This window comes from Solea solea, chromosome 14, assembly GCF_958295425.1.
Source record: "Solea solea chromosome 14, fSolSol10.1, whole genome shotgun sequence".
Lineage (NCBI taxonomy): Eukaryota > Metazoa > Chordata > Actinopteri > Pleuronectiformes > Soleidae > Solea > Solea solea.
The window spans coordinates 7,423,456-7,441,641 of record NC_081147.1 but is presented as its reverse complement, the minus strand read 5'-3'; the positions used below and the strand labels follow the sequence as shown (position 1 = coordinate 7,441,641).

At 41.6% G+C, this 18,186-nt stretch overlaps 1 protein-coding gene across 1 annotated transcript; it reads right to left on the bottom strand.

Moving 5' to 3' along the window:
- Window positions 1-33: 33 nt before the first annotated feature.
- Window positions 34-16,253, bottom strand: fbxo38 (F-box protein 38). The gene is made up of 21 exons (XM_058650295.1): window positions 16,112-16,253; window positions 15,379-15,602; window positions 14,231-14,364; window positions 13,892-14,055; window positions 13,221-13,386; window positions 12,401-12,676; window positions 11,772-11,865; window positions 11,490-11,620; window positions 11,070-11,240; window positions 10,764-10,906; window positions 9,276-9,492; window positions 7,964-8,164; window positions 7,726-7,881; window positions 6,616-7,314; window positions 5,457-5,557; window positions 5,182-5,284; window positions 3,791-3,957; window positions 3,508-3,653; window positions 2,726-2,829; window positions 1,692-1,805; window positions 34-1,599 (listed from the first exon to the last, which is right to left on the bottom strand). Exons 2-21 carry the CDS (start codon window positions 15,510-15,512, stop codon window positions 1,421-1,423), a joined length of 3,600 nt encoding a protein of 1,199 aa, XP_058506278.1. The 5' UTR covers window positions 15,513-15,602; window positions 16,112-16,253; the 3' UTR covers window positions 34-1,420.
- Between the last annotated feature and the right edge of the window lie 1,933 nt (window positions 16,254-18,186).

Genomic DNA, 18,186 nt, shown 5'->3' with positions numbered 1-18,186 from the left:
TTTGTGTCCATTCAGAAATTAAAAACACCAAAGTTTCTCCCAATTATTTTATTTTTCAGTATGTGAAATAGTCTTGTTCTTTCTTTATAAACATATAAACACCATGGATGGATGAATATCATCATCCATTAACATCTGTACAGCTGTTGGTACACACAGAAGGGCGGGCTCTCGTTCAAATCGAGTCCATTCAACCTGCACACAGCAGTTTCTGTTCATTTATAAACAACGTTAATCTTTCTGATGTGAGAAAAACCAACATCCTGAACCTAGCAAGGCACTGCAGAACAAATCTGTCTGAATACATGGCAGCCTTTCATCAGCCAACCAATTCTCTGGTTCCTTTAAGATGACAGAAGAGGAAATTAAACCTTGAAAAAGGCTTTTGAACAGTTTGGGGCACGTGTAAATGCAATCATTCAAAAATATATCCTCAGAATTCAAACAACAGAGCAGCTGAAGACTAATTCAGATGCTCATTCTCATTCTCATTCTCATATTAATGGACATGTCTGACCAGAGCTACATCTGCTGCTGAGTCAGTGGCAACTACTGCAAGTTAATGCAAACTGAGGGTTGAGTCAGAACATGAGCTGCATCATGGGGTTGATGTGATACACATTCACTTTCAATGGAAAGGATTTGGTCAAATAATCCCATCTCTGATCAGTGGGTCAAACAACAGTTGATCCACAGCGGTTTTACTTTGTTTGCTCCGTCTGGAATGAATATCCATCTCGATCCTTGACTGACAAATTCATCTCCTTTGGAGGAAAACCTCAAAGTCTGAATTATAAAGCACAGTTTCTGTGTCATTGGTCATGTCACAGTGGACAGAGGAGCTCAGCACAAAGATTTGGAACAGGACTACATCAGAGACTGATGGCTCATGTTAAAAGCCCCTGTGAAATCTGCTGTTATGCTGAATTTACCACTGGAGTTCCCGTTACTTTGCTTCAATTCTTACATTATCTGAGAATTTTTGGTAGATGCCTCATAAACACCTGAAGATTCAGCTCAAACTATAAGGAAACATACAAGTAAAATACACAGGATGATCAGTTTCTCTGAAAAGGCTCCACAATTATTATAATCTGGTCTTAATCACCTAAATCACAACAGTGTATATTCTTTGGAGGGTTTATACTAAGTCCCTTCAACTCACTCCTGCTTAATCAAGCTTACCAGCGCCCCCCGGTGCCCCTTCACTGTAGTTATCCCTCGTCCATGAAGCTAATGAAGCCTGAGTTGTCATGTGTGCAGCAGTGTATAAGGACACAGCAGTGACTCAAAGATCCCACAGTAAATAATCTGTATTTCCACATCGAACCAAGTGTCGTAGTAGCTCAGGCTGTGCTGTAGTGTGACCAAGCATCAGTCCAGGGATCCCTCTGATGTGACGGACAGTGATTCCTGCTCTCTAGATGTAGTCATCATCCACAGGTTCTCCTGGTGTATCACAGTGATGAAGGAAGAGGACCACCACTCTCTGAAACACTCCTCTTTTGCTCTGTCGTCGCTCTGAGATCTCTTCACCGATGGTCTCCATGCAAATGTCAGCAGACAGCTGGCCTTTACGCCGCGGGGCGTAAATGGTGGCTGAGGGAAAACACAACACAGAACAATATGTTTCAAGCGCTTCTATGATCACTGAAAGCCCCGGTGAACAGTGAACACACAGACAGACTCACAGCTTTCATCGTCCTCAAAGTCATAGCGAGCGTAGCAGTTAGGATCAGCTGCTCTCAGAGTCCTCAGCCAGGGAAAGTCTGTTATCATACTGTAGGGGGCGCCATCCACTGCCCCTGAAAAAACAACAGAAAAGGAAGCTCAGATGAGCCAGTTCAGGAAAACACCTGATGCTTCCACACAAGTAAACCACATGGTACAATTAAAGTTAGAGTCCATCATCTGTTCTGGAACACTGTTTTATGTCCTTTGTCAAAGTCGTCCAGATAAAGATCTTTAATGGTAACTTTAACAGTGACAGCAAAGCTTATACTGTAAGGAATATTTTGAAGTTGTTTGACTAGAACACAATCAATGAATTATTACAGATTACACATTTAACAAGGCAATCAGAGATGGCAGACGTCACCCCATTCCCACAGAGCGCGCGCGCACACACACACACACACACACACACACACACACACACACACACACACACACACACACACACACACACACACACACACACACACACACACACACACACACACACACACACACACACACACACACACACACACACACACACACTAAAAACAATACTTAACTCCCCCTCTGTGGGGTGAAGTAAAAATAATGTAAAAAAGTAAAAATATGGCAGGTGATATTTATGATAAGTTTAATAGATGATTTTGGAAACTTTACATGAACCTTAATTTAAGTTCATGTAGAAATGAAAAATATAAGCATAGCTGTTGTCATCATCATTAGCCTGTGTTTTCAGTTTGGACATTAAAATGGCAAGTTACGGCTGAAAGACTTCGATTACACTACTCTCTCTGTTTGGGATGAATAATGTTTCCCCGAGCAGAGTCCAGAGACTTTCACTGTTCAACTGTTTGGACACTTTACTAAGACACTTAAGAATGGTTTTAATTTTTCACCAAAATATTTCTACAATAACATACATGCCCTGTAATTAAATAAACACTATACATTCTGTACATTTTTAACTCCATATATGTTAGGGTGAATGCAGATGTGACTCCATTACCTTCCAGTGTGTAGATGTCTCTGCCCCAGGGGTATCTGGGATACTTCTTGACATCCTCCTCTGTCCTGGTTGCTTCTGGGAAGAACTCATACTTGATCAACTCTCTGGAAGAGAAAGGGACAGGGAGGGGGCGAACAGATATGAGCACATGATAGTCTACACACTCACAGATCATGTTCAAACCAGCATTGGGTTTTGTGGAGATTTAAACATTTGCATTTTTGTAACTTTAGTTACTGGTTAAGTCACATTCAAAATAAATAAAAACATTTAGAAGCAGAAAAGACTTTCCATCGACTACATGTAGAGGTGAAGATATTCTTAGGTAATCATAGACATAAGTGCATATATATTTTATTAAGTGAGCCATTCTTTCATTTGTTAAATTGAGTTTTTCCTTGTGTTGGAGGTCATGTTTTCAGTGGGAGCGAGCTTCTGTGTCACCAGCAGAAAGTGAGCCGAGGGCACAGCTCAGTCTATGCGTCAGTGCCTCATACAACCTGAACTACCCTTTAAGTTACTATGCAACATAAGAAAACAACAGAAGAACAGAGTGTTGATGAAATGCTCATCACATACATGCCAAGCATTGTGAGGAAGTGTTCCTTACACTGCTTAAGTGTGACAGCTCCAGTTAGCATGAATACAACCATGACTCATTCAGCTGCCATGGAAACAACCCTACCATCAACATTTGCCTCACACCATCTCCTGGAAAAGTAGCCGACATATTGTACATTCAGAGATTAAATGAGGCAAAGAGACTCTGAAATACAACTCACTGGCTGATGTTGGCTATGGTGTCCATCCAGCTGCGAATGCGAACCTTGTTCCGAATGTTCGGAGGGTTGCTGAACTCGTGCACAATAGCTATGTGGTAGGGATATGGCCCCTGGAAGAGCTGACGCTCCAATGCTACTGTGTCGATCTGAAAACAAGGGAAAGAAAAGTAAACACAACGTGAGGGAAAGAAACTATCTTTTAAATGATCAAAGGACTGGGAATGTTCAATTATGTGCACTTCATATGTAGGTACTCCATAAATATGCCGACATGATTACCGACCTGGTGCATAGGGCGCATGTAGATGATGCGGTTTCTCTCTGGAGGCATTCTTAAGATCTGATCCAGTACCTGCTCCATGTCCAGCTTCTTACACTGAGCATAATCAAATCTGTTCACTATGGGGGCACTTTCTACTGTCAGCTGCTTCAGCACTCGACATCTGGTGGCTGTAGAGAGATAAACGATATAAAAGAGTCAAAGCAGCAAATGACTGATGGGTTCTGACTCAGCAGTGACTCTTAAACTGCTGAAAGGCTTGTAAAAACAGTGGTGCAGGGCTTTTTTGAGAAATGTACTATTTAAAGCCTGGGTCTGTAAGTCATCATCCATCATCTACCACTTTATCCTCCACCAGAGGGTCGCGGGGGTGCTGTGCCAATCTCAGCTGACATAGGCCGATAGGTGGGGGTACAGCCTGGATAGTTGGCCAGTCCATCGCAGGGCCACACACACATAGAGACAAACAACCATTCACTCTCACATTCACACCTATGGTCAATTTAGAGTGACCAATCTACCGAATCCCCATATTGCATGTTTTTGGACTGTGGGAGGAAGCCTGAGAACTTGGAGGGGTCTGTAAGTGTGAAATAAAATCTACTACATGGATGACTACTTAACTACTTAACAATTTCACTGAGGTGTAATGTTGCCCTTTATAATTCAAAATTCTTAAAAACAAATCAAACGTCCTCTCTTCTTGATTTCCACTCATCTTCTAATTAATTCTTCAGCACAGAAGTTCAAAGCCTGTCATTGCAAATCAAAAACATATCTGTCTCTCTATATTCTTACATGAAGACCAGTTGCATGTTAAACATAATCAAAAGTGGCCCAATGGTAAAGTGAAGATTCTTCTCAATATTAAAAATTGATTGTGAAGAAAAACATGAAAGTCTGTGGTTGAGGCTACTCAACCAGGCCCAGAAACTCAGCCCCAACTTGCCTTTTCTGCTTTTTAGAGGCGATTCTTCGATTTCAACTGAAAATTTAGTTGAGGGACAAACATTGGTTTTGCTCCCAGCTCCAAAGTCACTAAGACTTTAAAGAGCGTAGTTCATCTTTTCACATCTAAGAATCACCTGGTTTTTATGGGTCCTCCATGTCAGTTTTTCATCCATCCATCCACATACCAATAAACCTCAACTCACTCTAGAGGAAAACCATAAATTAACTTAATTAGCTTAATGCAGAAACTTTTTTTTTTTTTTTATATTATTATATTTATGATGCAAATCCTTATTAAATATGAGCACCAATCACAGCATTGGTTTACCAAATACAGACATTTCTCCAGTGTCAGCCTTCAGATTAACATTGTATACACATTTTTAGTCAAATAACACAAAAAGACAATCACAATAGACAATAGAAGTGAACGTGTAAATTACCATGGATGAACATCATCTTGGGGCAATCTTTGAGAACCAGGTCAGTGATCCCACAGTTGGTCAAAGTGATGCCTACCAGATTCTTACTTTTTAGTGACAAAATCTGAAAAAGGAAATAAATGTCAGTTTTTATTGTTGTATAGAAAAATTGTTGCTTTCTGTAATAGGTGAGGAAGCGAGTCTATAACTTGGTGTGTGTGTGTGTGTGTGTGTGTGTGTGTGTGTGTGTGTGTGTGTGTGTGTGTGTGTGTGTGTGTGTGTGTGTGTGTGTGTACCTGCACATGGTCATCCTCAGTGACTGGGTCTGAGGTGCTGGTTGATTTGTCAGCCGTTCGTTTCCTCCTCACTGCCACGCGAGTCCTGGCTCTTGGGAGATCTACACAACATACACAGAAAAATACCTTCTACCAAAACGTCCCACTTAATCATCCATTGACACACATGCATGCACATACAAATCATATCTAAATACGTATGGGCAGAAAGGTTAAAATCATGCAGCATATTTATTCTGCTTTGTCAAAATCTAGAGCATGGTTTACACCATAATGCAAGTGGACTAAGAACAATAGGAGCAGGAAATGAATTGTCCTTGTAAGTGCTTAAGTATCCTCCAGCCTTGTGACTTCACACATGCATCTGACACAATCAAAATGCCTCTTTAAGCAACTACTGGCTTAAATTAGTGCTACAATATGCCATTAAAGCAATAAAAGCCACATTTATTTTTGTGTTTATCTTAACGGGGGTCATCATGCCAAATACAATTTCTGGAAAAAAAATTACAAACAAAACATACTAGAAAATAAGATTTTAAAAGAACTGAAATCATAAATGCCCTGTAGTTTTTTTTTGTTTAGGTCTGTTTTTCTAAATTTGGAACCCAGTACAAAGAATAATCATAACAATCAAAATTCTGACAAGAGATCTAACAGTCGCCATGATTGGCTGTCCAGAGACAGAGCTCATTGACCAAAGGAGAAGAGGAAGATGGGGCTTAACAAGTGAATGTGTCTGTGTTGTGATTTGAGAGGCTAACTTTGGAAGTTGTTTCATGAACTAAGGTATGTGGAGAAGACACAAAGTGCATGGAATAAATATGAGAGCAGAAAGTTGCTGTGTTTGACTGCAAGACGTCATGAAACGATACAAAAAAGTATAACTCAGGAAATGGGTGAACTGCAGGTACGGTATGTGTTTTTAGTTTCCATACCAGAGTAAAATGGTACCAGAGTAGAATGGTACAGTTGGATCAGTCATCTGATTGGAGCAACAGAAAAACGTCACTCCATTTGAGATTGGTGTAACAGTAAGACTTCACACTACACAGCCAATGGGCACAGCCAAACTACCAAGTAAAGGTACTGTTCCATTCCAAACCATACCATACCATACCATGATGGAAACACAGCATAAGTGTAAGTTCAGCCTTACCTGTCTCAGGTACCAGGGAGACAGATGACGTACGAGTGCGCGACCGTGTCAAAGGTCGACGAGGAACAAAGTTCTCATCTGTAACTTCACTGTGTGAGCTTAAATCAATAGCAGGGACATTTTGCCTCTCTCCCTGTCCCTGTCCAACCAGTCCTGCTGGTCTCCTGGAAGCATTGTTTACAACAGCACCTCTGACATCTGAACTGTCCACACCAGGAGGACTAGAGTTCAGCCGCACCCCTGCTTCCCTTGTGCAACTGTCCCCAGTCTCTGCTCCAGAAGGGCCCACTGTTCTATCATTAGTCCTGCCAGTTCCTGTAGCTCTGTCGTTGGTTGCAGTTGTTCTATGGCTTGTCCCCACCACCACCCTGCCACATCCACCCAAAGGCCTGGATGTGGCTGCCCCGGCTCCAGTTCTGACAACAGAACCAATCACTGGCCTCACTCCAGGCCTTGGTGCTGAACCAGCATTGGCAGAACCCTGAAATGTCCCACTGTCCATCCTCTGAGTGCTGTCCCGAGCCTCAGTCGTGATCCCTTTGCTGTTGGTCCTTCTACTGTTTTCAGCAGCAGCCTTCATGTCTGCCTTGATCTGTTCACTGGTCACTTGGCAGCTTTTTTCACAGCTGCTGTTTGACACCCGAGCCTTCGTGGGATCAGCTGTAGTGTTGCTCCGCCGCAGAGGAGTCTTTCCTTTACCTGGAAACACAAATATCTTACCTTAGTCAGGAAACTGTGTTCACTTTCATGCTTTTGTTGTCCAACTTTAAAAACTTTAAACTGTGACTTGTGACACCAAATGTTTCAATCTGACAAGCTTTGTGAAGCTTCTTGAACATATTAAATGCATTTTAATGAGTGAATTTGTGATTCACTCATGATTTTAAATCATGGCACTCAGATAGGTAGATAGATAATCTCACAGTGTAAGTTCAAATATGTTATTTGATGACTTCGGGGTTTGAAATGCTTCATTCTGATTTACATTAAGGGGCACAGCAGTTTATCTAGCTGTTCTCAAATAATTTCCTAATATTCAGTGAGCTCTTTTTATGTTTTGTGAGGGAAAGGAATGCACATGCAATGCAATGGTGTATGATGTGCTGACACCTTCTGTACAGGAGGCTGGCTGCTGCAAACAGGAAGCTGGCATCAGCCTTGAAACAAGACCTTCCTCTTCCTCACTGTCAGAGTCTGAGATAACCACAGGTGGCTTGGGAACAGCAGCACTTGCAGGTCTGCACTGCTGTACTAAACCACTAGGACCTGGAAATGGAAAAGATGATATCGACATTTATTAAATATTGACGGAAAAAATAAATGCTGCTTGTAAAGAGCAGTTTCAAACCTGCTTGCTCCTCATCAGGAGGTTGTGCTGTTCCAGATTTGTGGCTAGTCCCTGGAGCCACGTCTGCTTCTCCCACTCTCACTTCCCGGTCTCCTCCTTTCAGCCCTAGCTGAGGCTCAGCCTCCATGTTGTCCTCCTCCAAGATCACTTCCTCCTCCTCTTCTTCCTCATCATCTTCCATCCCATTTACTTCAACTGGTGCTGTAAAAAAAAGGGGGAGATGAGATTTGTATCACTGCAAACACACGCACATTCATCACTGATACATCTGTTGCAACAAAATTTAAACCATGTTGGTGATGTAAGGTTTTAGGTAGCACAATAATGACAACGATGATGTTCAATTTGAAGTATTCATGAACAGACTTTAGCCACACACCCTGATTTTGGATTTCTTTTTTCTCTCCACTGTTGCTACTTTAAGGGGATAGTTCTGGATGTTTGAAGTGGGGCTGTATGAGCCAAGTGTGTTACATGCGGGTGACTGCACTCTCTGTACTGAGAAGCAAAGCAGTCGGGGCAGATGTACACAAGTTCAGCAAAATATGGATGTGAAAGTAGTGTTAAAGTCAAGATAACACTATCAAGACCACGGTCAAACTTGCACTAGGAACAAGACAGGGCATACATACAGTATACTGGTGGTGGTTGACTCATCACCAAGTCTTAGACTTGAATTCACTCAAGGCTTAGTCGTGTCATTGTGGTCTTGACTACAACAATAAGTATCTTTAAAAATCCCTGCCCAATGCCCTTAGGTCTCCACCTACTTTATAATCCTAAGTGTCTATAGATAATGTTGTGATATAATGCGACTACAACCTGAAATTGTCCTGCCATGATTATCCTGACCAAAATAAACGTAAAAATCTGAATCAAAATTCAAAAATGTTTCAAAAATACACTCCAATCACATTTTGGTCAGAAACAATCACAACTTAGATCATTGTGAGGTCTTAGAACATAAGGAAAGATGCAGGCTCCCCCTTGTGACACATCAAATTAATTGACTAAGACTATGTTTTGGCAAAGAGGACAACATTATTAAGTTGGTCATGGGAAATATTTCCATATACATGTTTATTCCGATGACAGAAATTAATTATCAAATTATTAGGGCTTTTTATGATGATGTATAATAAAATTGTATATCCTCCCATTCCAAGACACTACACACATATCACAGAGTTCTTCTATCAATATTTTGTAAAGTTTGATGCAATTTCCTGTTCTTACTTACAATAACGAGTGGAAATGTGGGAAAAGTGTAGGAAGCTGTGTTGTTGCTGCTGCAGCAACAGGCGGTACTTGCCATTGTGCTGCTGTGGCTGCTGTGGCTGCTGCTGCCTTTGATTGTTGTTGACAGGTGGGGGTGCAGGGGGCAGGTTGGCCTCGTTGTTGTTGTTGTTGTTGTTGTGGTGGTGATGGTTGTTGTTGTTCTCATTGTCATTGTTGGAGTTCTGGTTGCTGACCAGTGCTGAGGACACGCCGATACCAGTTCCTGCACTCAGACCCACCCTGGCACAGCCCTAACACACACACACACACACACACACACACACACACACACACACACACAGTGTACAATAAGCATCAGTACAGGAACCAATCTCATTAAGTAGATGAAGTATCGTAGTAGACTTTTCAAAAAAATCAATGTTTCCATTATGGCAGACTGGAAAGTTGGCAACTTGTACTGCTGCTGCTAAATCTACTAATGATAACTCATCAGGCATCAAGCGGTACAGCACAGAAAATCTGAATTCTGTTTAAAAAGGTCTGAAAATTATTGTCTGTTATTTAAGAACATCAATTGTTTTAAGCATTCAATTTTTTTTATTTTGATGATTACAACCTACAGCTAAAAAGTATTATGTCAGGATATTAGCTTATTTCAAAAAGGTCAATTAAAAAAACATTTGACAATACAGAAACAACCGTGTTTATTTAGCACTATGGGCTTCTTTATCAATGTCCCTATAAGCTTCGCTTTCATTGTGTTAATCTCTCTGCTATCAGTTTTGAAGAAAACCCCAAACACTGTTTACAGGCTTCTATTCCTATTGCTGTTCATTCTTAACAATGTTCAGATATAAAACAAACAAATTTGATCTGGTGGAGATCTAGAAAACAAAGCATTCTTTGCTTCAGCTTTTTTCTTTTTATTAATAATTAGAGAAAATCTTTTATCTAGCTCACCACTAAAATCTAATCATGGCCTCCTTACCAGGAAGTTTCACCCAACTCTGGTCATTACTGTTTGATTTATGCTGCTCACAGATAGACAAACAACCAAACACACCAAAATCATAACCTTGTTCGTGGACATAATTATGCATTTGCTAACACACTCCTCTTTGGACTAAGTCTTTGACACAGGTAATCCTCGGACCTACTCATCAGGCCTACCAGTGTTTACCCTAGAATTATTTTCAGTAGCAGTGCTGTTTTGCCAGTGTCTATGAGGATGCTGCAACAGCTTTATTACCCATTTAGGTCCTAATGGTTTTACATTCCATAGCATAACAACTGTAGATCATTCATTTGCAGATTGATATTAATGATTGTGTGAAAATTTGGTGCTTGTAACCGAACCCTAAACAGGACCCATTAACTAGACGTAAACTTCTGTATATTCAAACTGCCCAACACTGTTTAAAATGTCTACGGGAGGTGTGTGTTCATTTAAGTTATTTAAATAGTACAAAAGTGCTAATATTTGTTATGCCTATGTATGGAAAAACAGCTTATGTAAACAAGTGTGAGGTATATCATTGTGAATGTGTCTTTACAAACATACCTTGGGTGGTTCTCTAAACATCTGGTCCAGACAGATGAACTCCAGGCTGGGCAGTAACTCTATGAACTGGGAGAAGGATTCCAGTTTGATAGCGTGACAGCGGACAAGGGTAAGATCAACAAGGCGGCTCCACCTGGACTGATCTGAATACAGATATAACAAAGAATATAACGTCTCCACAGAACAGCAATTCACTTTTTAAGCAATACTTAAAGGGTGAGCTTGTGTTAGAACCTGAACTCCCCACAAACATAAATATTAGTAAGTAAATAGTGTTAATTCCCCAAAAAGTCAGGAATGTTATACCTGTGATCCAGTGGTGAGGGTTATGAAGGTGAGGACAGTTGTAGATGAGCAGGTATTTGATGTTAGTGAACACCTCATTCACCACCTTTATGCCAATATCAGTGATGATGCCTGGGTTTTCAATGACATCAGCCAGACCATACTTCACCAGCTCTGAATGACTCATCTTACCTGCATTTAAAACACACAAGCTTTTTGTCACAAACCTGTAACTCAAACTCATGCTACAATTTATCAAAATGGTCACACGTTTTCAAGCAATGTACAAGAGAAGCTATGGTTCATTTTGGTGACCTAAAGCCAAAATGGTAGTGTATTTGAAAAAAAATTGAAAAGTGTTATATAAATGAAGACTGACCAAGTGATTGATTGTTAGCTAAAACAAAATGAAGCTCATAGGCTCAAGAGAGAGAAACTCACACTGTAGCAGGAACTCATCCACAAAGCCCAGATGAAGTGTTTCAAACTGTGGAAACTCCAATTCAGCCATTTTGAGAGCTGAAAAGACTCCATCCTTGGTCAGAGAAGGCTGAATACGCAGCTCATGAAGCCTGTTAAACAAAAATGAAAGCAAGAAGTTTAAATCTATATTTATATTGAAAAGCACAACTGACTGACAAGTGACTAAAACATTTCGCCAACATTTGCACTCTACTCAACACTGTATGAACAAGTGTTTTTTTCTTTCTCAGTTTAAGGCACCTGCGTGCAGCAGTGATGATGAGGTAGCCCAAGTCCACTTCCAGCGCGTTCTTACAGGCTCCAAAGACAATGGTGTGGAGGTTCCGAAATCCTCCTAGAAAACCATTGAAGAAATATTTAAAAATGAAAACATTTGCCAGTGAGGGCCCATTCATTGCAGCAAGGTGGGTGGCTAAGGCGTTTACAGCTACAGTCATGTGACAAGTACACAGAGTGAGAAAGACTGCACTGAAACTGACGAGTTCTAACTGCCTGTGACGACACTTACAAAACGACGGCTCACAGATAGGGAATTCTTCCTGATATTGTCGAAGGAGTGATAACATGTGAGCAACAGTGCCGTGCCTCAATAAGTTAGGCAACAACAGAGGTTGAATAACATTTTAGAACTGCATACACAGTGCAGCACAAATGCAGCCCAATTCAAATTATTAACTATTTCCAAATACCTTGCAAATATTACTGCGGAGACCCTGAAATAGGATGAAAATGGGGCACACAATATGTAGTATAGGTTTGACACAGTCCTTTGGTATAAAATCCTATCCATTGATGCAATACATATTGATTTGATAAAACACACAAAAAAAACCCACTACTAGCTGATTAGAAACATGTGCTATCCTCACCTGACCGCCAACTGTCCTCCACCACATGTTGAATCAGCCCTCCCAGGAAGGGAACTCTCACTAGCTCCAGCTGCTCCAGGTTTCTTGCTGATGCCAAACCAGTAACCAGGGGAACATATTTGAGGGAGTTGGTTGGCCCCGCACAGTTCCGCATGACAAAGGTTCGCAAGCTCACACATAGAAAGTCCTTGAACGGTTGTGGTTTGGTGAACCGGACCCACTTTAGGTAAAGGTGGCGCAGCATGGATATACAGGGAATCTCTGGGACATTCACACCTAAAACAAAAAGGTACCATGTCAGTCAGTGTGTCAGTCCTAAAGAGCCAGGAAACACCTTATCATCATACCTTATAGCTCTCAGAACTAATCTAGTCCAATTGTGGACTAGAGATGTGCCAAAATACTCTATACAGCACAGTATTGTGAAGTATACCTCGCTATCCTACTGAACAAAAAATAAAAAAACAGGACAAAGTCTAAAAGAGAGTCGCACAGGTTTCTGCTTTGTATTTGTACACAGATGTTCACTGCTACCACATGTCTTTAAATAAATAAATGGTGAAGTCACACCATTTATTTAATTGCTCACATATTTTTTTTACTTCATTGCAAATTAAAAAGGTTTGGAATCATTTTTACATCACTCGACAGACTTACATTTTTTCTGACAATACTTTGAACACTTGATGGCTGTTGAGCCACCTAAAGCCAAACCAACTGGGATGAAGCAGACATAAAACTACTGTATACTCATCTAAACACACATCCCAATTGTAACATGGAGGCAGTGGCTGGAGTGTCAATTTACTGTCTGACTCACCCACAAGATGAAGGGTCTGGATCTTTGCAGTTATGGGGATGGTCAGTTTGTTCTCAGCAGGAATGGGAAAAGCCCCGTTGCGGTTGCGGAACTTCCCCAGTATATGAACCTGGGGCATGTAGTTCCATATGGCTTCCACCAGCTCCAGATGTGACGTCTCCACACCCTGACAAGAGATCCAATAAGGCCATTAGACAAAAATCAGTCTGAACTCAAGTTCCATTTACTTTTTATACATTCAACCACATCTTGCAGTTTTTAAAGGAGTGGCAATAACTGCAGTTACCGATAACCGAGTTCTCTGATTGGCTGGGGTGGAAAGAGTCATCTCAGACTCTGATCAAAATTACAGTATGCTGGATATGGGATTAAGGTCTGCAACGCACCAGGGAGGCCTAGGCAGGTCTCCACAGGCCATATCTTTCATTATTTCACATTTAAAAACTGCAGACTGATGATCACATGCCAATTAGAAATTATTAAACTTGTTGCCGACCTAGTTTTCAGCCTGAAAACCATATAGTGTTAGCCATTATGCTGATTAGAGACAAGCAAAGAGGAGGAAGCCAGCAACAAACATCATCACTTGATAATATTGTTTAGATGGAAAACCAGCATTCTCATGGATGAGTGTGGTGTATAACTATATCATTTTCACACCACGTACTAACCAGCAGATTTGGGCAGGCTTGAAGTGCCTCCAGTACTCCTGGTATACTAAAAGCCTCATAGCCTCGAACTCTTCTCCTCTCCAGGTATCGAGGGTGGAGGCCGTATAGTTGCTCCAAATCTGGCATCTTCTTCAACAGGAGAAGAAAACTGCTGTCTGTAAAGCCTAAACCACAAAGCACAGTGGTGAGTTACATGAGTAGCATCATTAACCACTAAACCAGCACACCTCTGTTGATGGTGCCAAATAATCCCAGTTTATAAATAATCCCAGGAATCAAAAACACATTTCTATCTCTCAAGTCATTTGTTTATGCAGTGGTTACACTGGGGACACTTACCTGAAGGCATATACTCCCACCAGCGACCAGCACATAGATCAACTACTTTGACCACTCGCAGGTACAATGTCACAGCTTCCCGAAGCTTTCTGGAAAGACTCTCCATACACATGATGTCCTTCATGGGAAGGTACCTATAAAAACAAAACTATTTTCAAGCCATCTTCAGTTGAACAATCCAATAGTGTTTTATAAATAATTTAGATGTTTCTTGGACTATATGCATTTTCCCAACAATCAAGCTTAAAGGCAGATGAATGATTTAATCTCACATTTAAAAACTTTAAAGACATAAGAGTTGGATAAATCTCTTTTTTTAATCCAAACACTATTGGTATGGTAACTGACATGTCCCAAACTGAAGCAATATCAAATCTTGACCTTGTGAAATCAGTTGTGAACTTGTGACAGTAGAACTCCTTCATCTTTTCAAGCAATTATGGAGCACAGTTGTCATGAACTGTTTGACCTTCTAATCTGTGAAAAATTATGTATTCTTCTTTCTGTGCCAAATGTATATAGCTCTCAGACATGCATCAATCCCAGGAGATTCTCAGGATTTGTTTAGAGGCAGTGAGGCATAAACACAAATGTATCCAGAAATTCTCCTTACAGCCTCCTAGAATAGTGTTTAGATAAAGTCAGAGTGACATCATATGAGAATGCAGCAGGAGAAAATCAGCTAGAATTGAGTGCTTGTAAATGAGCAAGTGTCCTGCTTCCTGCATTCTCAAGCCAGGTGCCACCACCTCGCCTGGATCCTCTGGAAATTCTCCTGCAGCTGTGAATAAGTTCCGCACAGACAATGACCCGCTGCATTCATCATATGTGAAAGGCAAAGTCCATAGACAGTCAAGACCCAAATGCTCTTGACATAATCCAGAATTCATGTCTGAAAAGAGCATATGACTTCTGCAATACTGTGATGAAGGGCATTGATAGGACCTCATTCTTCTTTAAAGAAGAATAATTATTTTCCACTTTCATTTTAACAGTATGCTTACTTGTATCTGCAGTGTCAGCCATGGTGCTGACGTCCATGTTATGGTTATGATGCAATTTGAATACAAAACAGAAAAGTAGAATTCCAGCCATAAGGACATTTTGTGAAGGAGACAGCAGAATGGTAGAGCTGGAGGGCAAAGTACCTGAATATGTGACAGAGGACTTCATGGGACAGCTCGTTGATGTAATCCTTGGACTCACTGGGACTTGGGAACACTGTCCCTACACCGCTGCTCCCGACCGGCTGGAGTTTCGGTGATTTCCTCCTTGGACCCATGGGTTCTCGATCACTGCTCCAGCTTCTACTCACACACTGACCTACACCCTCCTGCAGCCTTAAGGTCTCCTGACAAGCATGAACTCAGATCTAGAGACAACAGACCAGAGGAACACACACACACACACACACGTGTCCTAGCGGTCAGCACAGCAGCACAACACAAGTTTAGAGCCACAATACTTTGAACACATGCTTCAGGGCCACAGCAGCTGGTTGGTGGTGTTTTAAGACAGTTTACATGCGTAACCTTGCATTAGTGCCTCCTTATCTTTCCTTGAGAGCAGGAGAAGTGAAGTGAAACCAGTGAAAGGAGAAAACAGTGCAGTAGCACGGCAGCTCAACGGAGACATTGAGACTGCAGCTATAAGACACACTCCAGGCGTCAAACGTCATGTAACTAGACAGCGGTGACAGGTACATTTTCACACACATGACCACCACACACCTGCTGCCACACCAGTTTCACGCTTTCGTGCTTTAAACTTCAGTCTGCTCTTTGCCGAAGCTAGCTTAGTTAGCATGGCCGCAGCTAACACTGTACACAAAGACAAACCCGTAAACACACTGAATGAAAATTCATTCTGCTGCTGGTGTACCTGTGTTTTTCTTCCACAGCTGCTGTGGTGTTGTTCTGCGTCCATTTTATGCGAGCAGGAGCGTTACTGTTAAACACTGAGCTGTGTTATCATCTGTTCCTCTACTTGTACTACTTCTTCTTGTTGTTCTGCTTCTTCTTCGTCTGCACTAGCGGTTGGCAAACAGCTTTTAGGACCATTGCTGCCACCTCATGGGCTGGAGTGTGTGGATTTGAATGTACTGCTCTTTAAACAGGGCCAGCACAAATCTTTATGAGGCCCTCAGCTGAATTAGATTTGGGGGCCCCCTACCACCACCTCAGAGTAGCCTGTGCTTAACTATTACTGATCCAAACGCAACACTATAAATTGCATTAATTATAGTTGGTATTTACACCAAACCACTGTCACTCTTGTTTTTGTTTTTTACATTAGAGGGTACTAAAATCACAAATAAAACTGGAAAAAAAGCTTAACACTATTCAGAGATCTAAATATATCTAGAATTATTTAATGAGTTTAAAAAAATCTCACACACTAAGCAAACTTACGCTTATTTCACTTATGCCTTGGGCCTGCACTGATATTAAAGGGGACATATTATGCTAAATCAACTTTGTAATCATTTTAATACTTATATTTGGGACTCTGGAGGCCCTACCAGTCGCCAAAGTGTGGAAAAAGAATACTCAGTCCCTTTTTTTCCGTGGTCCTCCTTAGTGTAAGTATAGGCGATAAAACACGCGATGTAGAATTCCCTGCGCTTATGACGGCAGCATGCGCATTTCACCGCGAATGTTACCACCCCACCAGTAAGTTTACTTCGAGAGCTCCACCTTAGCTCCACCTTAGCTCCACCTTAGCTCCACCTTAGCTCCACCTTAGCTCCACCTTAGCTCCACCTTAGCTCCACCTTAGCTCCACCTTAGCTCCACCTTGTACCTGCGAGAGTGCAGGCGAGGGAGGAAGAGAGGTATTATGTCAACGCGGAGGGACAAGTGTGCTGTTCGTGGCTGCACAGTGGAGCACAGTGTTTTACACAAACTTCCAGCCTCAGAGGATTTGTGTGTCCAGTGGATACATTTTATATATGAAGCTAATGTGCCGGATAAAGTCAGCAAACGTGTGTTTGTGTGTTCGCACCACTTTGCATCAGACGGTTGCCGTATTTAGTCAGCGACCGTATTTCACCAACGTACAAACACATTTTTAAGAAAAGGTCAAATAGAGCTCATAACTGACCATTCTGACACATCCTAATTAAAAATATTTGTTCAGTACGTCCTCCATGACCGGAGCACAGACTCAGACTCAGTCTCTACGACACAAGGATCAAGCTGGACACTGCCGAACTGTAAATCAGTTAAAAAGACTTAGGGACAGCACCGCTGATCGCCAGCTCCGGAGCACAGACTCAGTCTGATACAGTCACATACAGCGGCAGTTTATGCAGCTCGCCGTGCACCGCTGGTGATCAGCGGTGCTGTCTCTAAGTGTTTTTAACTGATTTACAGTTCGGCAGTGTTTTCGGCTTGATCCTTGTGTCGGACGTCTGTTCCTGTGAAGGCACTCTCGCTGTTTTCCGCGCACGCTGCCATGCCACGATATTGTCAGAGAACTAGTGGAGGGAGGGGGAGAGGAATGGAGCGGAGGGAACGGGAGCTGATTGAGCGCTGTGAAAAGGACAAATCAGAAACCCCCTGGGATAAGTGGGTGTGTGTTTGCCTGTGTCTCATTTGCATATAAAGGGACCATGCACAAAACAGAGTGTTCTGAAGGGGGCGGGTTTAGCAGGGTTATTGAACTGCTATGGTGCTTCATCCTTATGGTATTTTGACCAAAGCATGTCACAGACATGTTCATTAGGACACCAGGGAACTATTTTATTTGGGAAAATAGGGTATAATATGTCCCCTTTAATAAAGGATAATGTGGCAAAATGTGGCTTTGAGGATGAGCTTTTGAATTGTCTGTTGTTTGAGCAAAGATATATAATTCTGAGTCAATGTTACTAATCATGTATCAGTATCAATTGTTCCAGAATTTGCTAGAATAGGAAAACTTAATATTGCATGACTGCCTCCCTCTGTTCCCTT